This window comes from Cryptomeria japonica, chromosome 5 (assembly GCF_030272615.1).
Source record: "Cryptomeria japonica chromosome 5, Sugi_1.0, whole genome shotgun sequence".
Taxonomy (NCBI): Eukaryota; Viridiplantae; Streptophyta; class Pinopsida; order Cupressales; family Cupressaceae; genus Cryptomeria; species Cryptomeria japonica.
Window position 1 is genome coordinate 899,168,467 of NC_081409.1, and position 9,848 is coordinate 899,178,314.

At 38.4% G+C, this 9,848-nt stretch overlaps 1 protein-coding gene across 1 annotated transcript; it reads right to left on the reverse strand.

Annotated features, from left to right (window-relative positions):
- Window positions 1–6,270: 6,270 nt before the first annotated feature.
- LOC131044420 (subtilisin-like protease SBT1.7) lies at window positions 6,271–9,315 on the reverse strand. Its single transcript, XM_057977738.1, has one exon. It carries the CDS (start codon window positions 9,177–9,179, stop codon window positions 7,101–7,103), a length of 2,079 nt encoding a protein of 692 aa, XP_057833721.1. The 5' UTR covers window positions 9,180–9,315; the 3' UTR covers window positions 6,271–7,100.
- Between the last annotated feature and the right edge of the window lie 533 nt (window positions 9,316–9,848).

Below are 9,848 nucleotides of genomic sequence, written 5' to 3' on the forward strand. Positions count from 1 at the left end.
TTCCTCAAGAAGATTCCCAACCCATTCCTATGGATGTGACTATGTCTATGTCTAATAAACTTTCTAAAAGTAGGCCTATACCTCCTCGTCATGATGGACTTGGTCTCCTTCCTAAACCAAATATTCCTCCTTTATATGGAGCAGTTCCTCCTCCTTCCTCTTATAGAGAGAAGAGACCTTCCTCTTCTCCTATTATCCAACCTAAGAAACCACAACCTAAACACCCAAGTGATAAGGATGAGAACATTCCTCCTCCTCAATCTCCTCAACTTCCTACTAAGACTAGACGAAATCATTCTGCGCATGAACGCCGACGAAAGCATCGTCTTAGAGCTCAGGCAGCTGCTTCTCAAACTTTGCAATCCCCAAAAACACCTTCAGCTAGTATTATTCCATTTTCTCCTCAGCCGAAAATTGAGCCAAAATCTCCTAAACATAAGATGCATGATGGTCTTGATCTTGTGCGAGTCAAAGATCCTATTTTTATAAATCTTGATGATGATATAGATGAAAATGTTATTCATGATGAAAATGTTACTTCTCTTGCTTCTGATAGTGAATATGAATTTGTTGATATTGATAACCATTTATCTAACGAATTTTCTAAAGCACTTATCCTAGCTCCTAGACAAGAACAATGTGGCTTGGAACATGAACATAGCCCTTGTTTGGATCTTGTGATAGCTCCATCTGCTGTGTTGAATGTTCCTCCTCTAGCATGTTTCCTGCCTTCCCGAAATATTGATCAGCAAGATCGGGGGGTAGATGATGTGCTAGACTAGTTTCATTAGCATAGCAGACTCTCTCCTCCTCTCTTTTGTTACTTCTTCTATGTGTTATTCTCATTCTTCTATTTGTTGTCCTTAGTGTTGTCTACTTGAGGACGATGCAAAGCATTGAGATCTCTTTTGGTCTCTCTCATGTTGACTCAAAAGACACATGTGTTCCCTTCTTCTAGGCGACCTTCCTTGATTGGGGAATGAAGAACAATTATGCATACATACATATGATATACATGAATTATCATACAGCATACTGACCCCAAGGAAAGCGAAGTCACCGCGTGCTTTGTGTTTTGTGTTTATTATCCTTGGGTTTATCTTACACTTGGGGGCTAAATCTTTGTGATAACGTGCTCCTTTCCCTTCTCATTTCTTATGTGTATCACTACCTTAAAGAAATCACCCCCGTTGAGGCGTGTGCGATCGCTTTAATGTAGGGGGGCATACACCCCGTCTATCCCTTCAGGATACTTGAAAATTTCTTGGCGAACTTAGCTTTGCCTGGAAAATTTTTGGTATTTCTCTTGCATGACTCATAGTGAGGGAACCTTACTACTGACAGTCATGGTTCTCCCTCGTGATCTTCCCTTTTACTTTGTCAATCGAAGTCGTAAGATCCTTAGTCCACTGGGGGCTTGGTGTGTCTTGCCTCCTTGACATGGTGAAAGCCTTTCAATTTTGTTTCCTTGTACTTTACCGGAAGTATGGGTGTACGCTTATACTCCCGCTAAAGTGGGGGCTAAATGTAACGTCCTAAAATTGTGACACTTGCAATTTTGACTGCATTTGGGTCTTCACAATGGCGACGCAACACTGAACCTGAATGGAGACCCCGAAACTTGTTCATGACACCGAAAACTGCATTTTTCAACACCCTGGCCTGATCCTCCTTGCACCCTGCTGTCCCTGGAGGTGGGACCATGGCGCCCAGCGCACTGGTCCCTGGCCCTATTTTGGGCCCGGTCTCTTATGGGGCTTCGGGTCTTTAAGTTTGCAAATTGGAAAATAAGGTTGCTATGTCGGCCCAAGGTCAGAAAAATCAGTCTTTCAACCCTAATTGGCAAGTATATAAACTACATTTCCTCTCCCATTTTAAGGAGGAAGGACATATGTGTACAAGAGGCGGAAGCGCTAGGCAAACATTCAAACATTCAAACATTCAAGCATTCCTTCAAGAAATTGATCATTCTAAGTCTCCATTCAAGGCTAAGTGTTGCATTCAAGACAAGGATTCAACCATTGAAGAGGAGATCACATACAACATACAACATACAACAACATTTACACCTTCGCATGTAAGAATACAAACTTTCTTACAACAAGGTATCAGTAATTGTTTACATTACAATCATTTACATTTACAGCATTCTCATTTCTTGGTTAATTCCAAAACCGGGGTTTGACCTAAGGGCAAACCCCTAATCCCTAACCCCCCAATCGTCCTCTCTTTTCTATGTGTAGGTTGCAGGTACGCGGCTGTAATTGAAGATCTGGAATCCTTGTGCAGAGACGAACAGATCCCCCTTCGTTTCGCGGATTTTTCGGAGGACCGTGTGCACGCCAAGCGCCATCGTCCTGTCAACTTTTGCTCAAATTTGCAAGACAGCATCGTCTCGACATTTTACTGCTAATTCTAGGTCCGCAGCTTCATCCTATATTCCTATCTCTGTTTATAAGTGAATCTTTCTCACTTTACATGCATTCCTATCTCAATCCTTCTATCTACATTCTTTACAAAAGAGGGTAGCCTTGCTATCTTAACCCTTGAAACTCTTTTAGAATCCCATCTTGCATTGTGTGGGATTGGATCTTGTGGGTTTCAACCCCTCTTTTGAATGTAAAGTCTCCCCTAAGTGAAAACCGTCAACCCTAGTGACCTCCATTCTCTCTCCTTGGAGTGGTGGGGGGAACACTTAGGGTTCGATCGTGATTTTCCGCTTTACAATTTAAATGTTTCCTTAGGCAAAGGCTTAGTTAAAATATCTACAATTTTCTCTTTAGTATTCACATAAAACAATCTAGCATACCAAGCTCTGGGAGCTTGCTTCAATCCATATAAAGCTTTCCTTAACCTGCAAACCATATTCTTATCTTCTGTCAAATAAAATCCATCAGGCTGTTCAGTGTAAACTTCCTTTTCAAGATCTCCATTCAAAAATGCACATTTTACATCCATCTGATAAACTCTATAGTTCTTGTAAGCTACAAATGCTAGAAATAGTCTAACTGCCTAAGGCTCACTGCTCAATCACAAAGTACGAGTCACACTGAGTACAATTGGATGGTTAAATCCAATGATAATGTACTGCACAAAATAGCATCTGCAATGCTGGATTCAGTACCAGTTAAGCTCTGAATATGAGTGCCAATAACCTTCCTTCAACCTTTAAATAATGTTTGTATGATTTGCACAAGGATCTGCTCTGCTGCTCTTCAATATACACTCATACAATTACCATTCTATACCATCATATCTCACAAATGAGATCTTATAATCATTTATACAAAACCTAAGACCACATGATGAGGTCGGCTCACTAAATGATATTACCATTAAATCAATTACAAATGAGTCTCAATATGTTGGCTCAATACAATTACATATTATTAAATCAATAAACCATCTCCATAATGTGTCATGCTAATCTGGAATCAGACATCATGTACCAGTCCATAACCTAGACCTATCTGCCAATAAAGGCAAATTTGTCAAGCCGATTAGACCAATAAGAAAAACACCAAATCCAAACTTCTAATCCATATATTCGACATAACTAAATGATCTCTAGATGATAACAAGTTATCATCACTGCTGGTGAACAATATATCCTGTTGGTGAACAATATACCGGTGATTGTTTATAAACCAATATCCATGTCGGGACCATAATGTGTTAGTGCAATAGTAAACCAATATAACAATAGAGCTAAAACAACAATGTAGACCTCCAAGAAGACAAGTGTTGACATCAATGACAAAACCAATGCAACACATGACGAAGTCATCCATAATACCAACTGTGTGTGTGTGTGTGTGTTACATATATATATATAAAGAGAGAGATACACACACACACACACACACACAAATATATATATATATATATATATATATATATATATATATATATATATATATATATATATATATATATATATATATATATATATATTTGTGTGTGTGTGTGTGTGTGTATTTAAAATTGTTATCAACAAAAATAAATTCATTATCAGGCTTGTTTGTTACAGCCATCTATATTGCCATATCTATGTACAATAAAGAAAACAAAGGTTTGTATTTAAAATTGCAGTGATTCTATTTGTAACATGCCACATAACATACAAATTTTCCATATATAAACTTTTTGTTGTGCAACACAACAAGAATTTAAAATTTATATATATGTGCATTTATAACTATGCACACACACACGCATGTATGTATGTATGTATGTACATACATACACATACACATACACAAAACTAAACTGGTATATATATATATAATCACAACAATCAAACACATTATCAAACTTGGTTGCTACTTTCATTTATATTCTCATTGCTCATAGGTAAAAACACTAGACAAACAAAATCCTATAACTTTTTTTCCTCCTCCACCAACAATCTAGATGCTACTAGAAGATTTGGTTGTGTGCTTCAATTGGACTAGGCCAAGAAGCCATGATAGAAATAAAAATAACAAATATATTAAACAATGCATTTCCAATCAAAACATAATCCTCCCTTCTTTCCAACAAATATTCAATTAAGACATATAGTGTAATGGTTATTTTACTAAAATAAAATTGGAATAAGATTGAAGACCATATTACTTAATCAACCATAAAATAAGGAAATTTTATGGTAGTTTGACAAAAATACCCAAACCAAGCATATAATTAATTGTGTAAAACACTAAATAACAAACACACATAGTGCAATGGTTATTTGATCGAAATAAAATGGCAAGCAAAGTGCAAATAAAAATAGTAACCGCCATGATAGACAACAACCCTACAACATTTCATAGTCAACCACAAATCATGACAATTTAATGGTTTGTTGACAAAATATTCATAGCGAGGAAAGAATAAATTCTAAGAAACCCCAAATGAGAAACCCGAAATTACCTGTCCTTAGCAAGTTAGTTTCACAAAATCCTCTGTTTCCACCACCCAAAGAAACCATTGTTCTACAAACAGATGACAAAAATTGGCAATAAAAATAGAAACTAGATTTAAGACCGTATTTCCTAGTCAACAATGAAATAACACAGTTTAATCATTGTTTGACATAAAATACTCAAACCAAGCATACAATGAAGTGTGTAAAACCCTAAATATCAAACACACACATGGCAATGATTATTTGACCGAAATAACCTACTAGAAAAGCACAAATAAAAATAGTAACCACCATGATACACAAAAGCCCTAAAACATTCCATAGTCAACCACAATTCGTGGTAGCTTAATGGTTTGTTGAAAAAATATTCAAAGCACAACCCGTTTAAAATTAAACCAAAACATTACCTATCGAATGCTTGGAATTAATTATCAAATGCTGATGAAAAAACAAATGAATGAAAATTGTATCAATAAGCACATATAGTCTAAGGGTTATCCCACACAACCTTCAAAGTCAACCTTGTAATAATGCAGTTTAATAGTTGTTTAACAAAAATACTCAAATCAAACCATAAATAAATTCTATAAAACCCTAAATAACAATCACACACAGTGTAATGATTATTTGTGCAACATAACTTGGCAAGCAAACCACAAATAAAAATAGTAACCACCATGATAGACAATAGTCATAAAACATTTCATAGTCAACAACAAATCATGGCAATTTAATTTTTGTCAACAAAATATTCAAAGCAAGAAAACAATGAATATTAGGAATCCCTAAATGAGAAACTCGAAATTACTTGTTTGTCATAGTGGTTTCACTAAATCCTCCATTTTGACCACCCAAAGAAACTACTATTCCACGAACAGATCATGAAAACAGGCAATGAAAATAGCAACCAGATTGAAGACTGTACTTCCTAGTGAACCACAAGATAGCACAGTTTAATCATTGTTAGACAAAAATACTCAAACCAACCACATAATAAATTGTGTAAAACCCTAAATAAAAAACACACATAGTCCAATGATTATTTAAGTGAAATAACCTACCAGGGAAAGCACAAATAAAAATAAACTAGCACAATACACAAAAGCCCTAAAACATTTCATAGTCAACTGCAAATCGTGAAAGTTTAATGATTTGTTGACAACATATTCAAAGCACAACCCATTTAAAATGAAAACAAAATATTACCTCTCCAATGCCTGGAATTGATTATTGAATGTAGATGGAAATACAAACAAACCAAAACTATATCCATATGCACATACAGTCCTACGATTATCCCATAGAACCTTCAAAGAAACACCACAACCCGTTCAAAATGAAAACCAAACATTATTCGTCAAACAACTGGGATTGATTACCGAATGCAGATGGAAAAACATTGGCAGACTCTAACACCACTTTGGAAAACACCACACAACTATTCCCATGCCGTGTAGCTTAACATGTCTGTGGTGAGTTCTCTTGAAGTACAATAAACTTGGCGCTAATAAATGCCATGCTAGCTCAATGGCTTGCAAGCAATATCACAGCCAAAGATAAAAACTTTTAAAAACCCCGCCAATAAATTCAGACACGGCAGCAATAGATTTCCTGCTACTGACAAGGAGGGTCCCGACGGTCAGATTCCAATAAATTTCGACACAAAAGTGACAAGTTTCCGACCGCTAGTGGGCGGACTTTTCCAACTGACTGACACTTTTCCATGCTTAAAAACCCACAATAAAACCTATCAGCTAATTAAACATAATTACATTACATTATTAAATATAATTAATATTATGTTTGATATATCACATTTATGTTTGCAAAATAGAACATTACACACCAATCACCAAGCTGTGATTGCTAACATATGTGTTTGCAAATGACATACTAAGTAGCACGGCTAGGTTGGATTAGTTTGAAGCTTGCCACGTCAATACAACTGGACTACGAACAACTTGTGCTCCACCCTTAATGCAAGTCCACCTTATCTCTCCAAAGCCTTTTTGGTCTCCCTCGGATGGAGATGGGCTTGTTACATTACTTTCAAATTTCACTCTGTAGCTGGCTTTATCGTACAGATGTCTGAACACTAACGTTTGGGGCTCCACACTGATGCTGACACGAGAAGGGCTCTTCACACTCGCTCTGTATACCACATTACCCTCTGCAACTGCACCCACATTCGTCACTGTTCTTTACTCACCTGAGCCGAACTGTTGCCCGGCTTAAACACGACAGAAAACGAAGGGTAATTGAGATCTCCGGCTTTCAAACTGGACTTGGGACACGAGATCAGTTTCTTGGTGAGAAGAGCAATTTGTATCTTGGTGTAGTTGAGAGAGCAGAGAAAATCTATATAATCTTCCGGTGCCATGTCATAGACAAGCCCAGGATCCATCGCAGATCTTGGGTCCACGTGGCCTGAGCCCATATCAAATGGGTTAGCTGCCTCCATGGTAACTGAATCTCTGATCGCCCGCTTTCCATTATCAACAATGTAGGAAGACGTCATGAGAGCTGATTTGATGGCGGCAGGGCTCCAGGTGGGATGGATGGCTTTTATGAGCGCTGCAATGCCGCTGACATGAGGACACGCCATGGAGGTCCCTGAATCTAAGTAGTAGTCCAGACTTCCAGCGTATGCTGCCAATATGTCGACACCAGGAGCAAGCATATCAGGCTTGAGAACAGAAGGATATGCTTCGCTCGGCCCCCTCGATGAAAAAGCAGCCACTATGGGAGCGGCTGTTGCGTTTCCCACAATAGTCAATCCAGTGAGACGCATGGCGGCCGTGGCAGTAATAGTATAGGATGTGCTGTTGATGTAGGATTTTATTCTTTCGCCGGCTTTGAAACTTACGCTGATAGCAAGAAATTTAAAAGTGTAGGAAAACTGCTGCTGTGCTCCAAGGAGCTCTTCATTGGTCACAATCATTCCTGCACCGCCTGCTCTAGCTACTTCCTCAGCCTTCTCCAGTGCGCCAGATTCATCTGGATTGATAGTAAATAATAACTGATCACACAGCACTATCTTACCCTTTACCGCATTGGGGTCCAGGCTACGGTCAAGACAACGCTTTGACCTGCTACTGGTAGAGACATACACGAGAGGGAATGGCCCTTGCAATTTTCCATCTCCTCCTTTGAAGGCAGAGGTGCCTCTGTATATCTCCCGGTTGCCCATCACCACAGAAGCAGGGAAATCTCTGTCGATGCTGCTCGCACCCACGGTTGTAATCCATGGCGCTGTGTTACTCAGACTAGATGAAAATGGTCCATTGTTTCCTGCCGAGGCAGAAACAAATATTCCCTTTTCTGTCGCTCCAAACGCTGCAATTTCTCTGAGATTCATGTGGAATGGGACGTCTTGTGAGCTAATTGAGATAGAAAGAATGTCGACGCCATCAGCAATGGCTTGTTCCATGGCAGCAGTGACGTCGCTCTCATCGCAATTTCCTCCAGGCGCCCAGCAGGCTTTGTAGATGGCCAGCCTTGCATGAGGAGCCATTCCTCTGGCCGTTCCGTTGGCGAAACCGAAAAGACTGGCACCCGTTACCGCTGCTCCCGCAGCAGTTGAGGCTGTATGGGTGCCGTGACCATTGCCGTCTCTGGGAGACAGGTATTCCAACGTTTCACTCATTTTAGAGACATTATTTAGGTAGCCTTTGTAGAAGTATCGAGCTCCAATGATCTTTCTATTGCAGTGCGATGAGTTGAAGGCCCGCCCGCTTTCACACGTTCCTTTCCATCTCACTGGAACAGGTCCGAGTCCTGCATCGTTGAAGCTTTTACTTTCAGGCCATACGCCTGTGTCGATTACGCCCACGATGATATCTTCGCCATAGGTAGAGTATTGAGACCATAATCCAGGAGAAGACAAGGAGGAGGAGGAGAGACCCAGAAACTCTGGAGAGTGTGTAGTGGCAATTTTGTTGATGGAGGAAGGGATTACGGCCAAGCACCCCTCCATACCCTCCATTGCTTCAGCCTCTGCTTCGCTCAGCCTTGCAGCAAAGCCGTGCAACACAATATCATATGTGTATAACAGCTCATTTGCATTTGCAGTGGAATCCGACCCCGAGGCCTGGCTGAGCAGTGAAGCGTACCAGTGTTGGTGTAAATTGAAATGGTGGGGTTTCATGGATTTGATCATGTGAACAATATAGGGCTTTCTTATATCTTCTTCTTCCGCCTTGCCCAACCACATTGCAGACATGACAAAGAGAAGGAGAATGAGGAGCCCGGCGAGCATGGTGTTGGCCATAATTTTCTGCTAACAAATGAAAAATCTAACAATGGGGGTGGTGTTGTGTGAAAGAGGAATCTAAAAGGGGAGTGTTATAGATGTGTGAATTGTAATATGAACATATCAATGGACTTTTTTTTTTTATAATTTAATCAAGAATAAATAAAAAAATTTAAGGGTGAAGTTATAATTCAATTTAAATGTGGTTCTCCTCAAGGATTTATAATCAATGTGATAGATGTGAAATATATTTGTGTGTGAACATATTAATTTTGATAGAACTAATTTTAATTTTATTATTTTTAGTTTTTTTTTGAGATTTTTATGAATATGTGTCTTATTTATCATTTATAGAAAGTAATATTATACATATTCACAACATAAAATAATATTAAATTTAAAGTGAATATAAATGTATTTGTTGTTGGAGGATTCTATAATAAATGTTTGTGTATTTTTTATTTTATGGTTTGAGATTTATTTTTAATTATTGAAAGTGAGGTGCTACCAAACTTCAATTGAAATACTCTTGACATTAATTAGCTAGTTTCAATTTGAAGGTAATTACTTTTAACAGAAGTTTATGAATCGATTAGACTGCAAATGGTAGGGTTCACCTTCAATATGAACAGTTAACAATAATAATTGAATAAAGATTATATCTTGATGATAAGAATCACAACATCA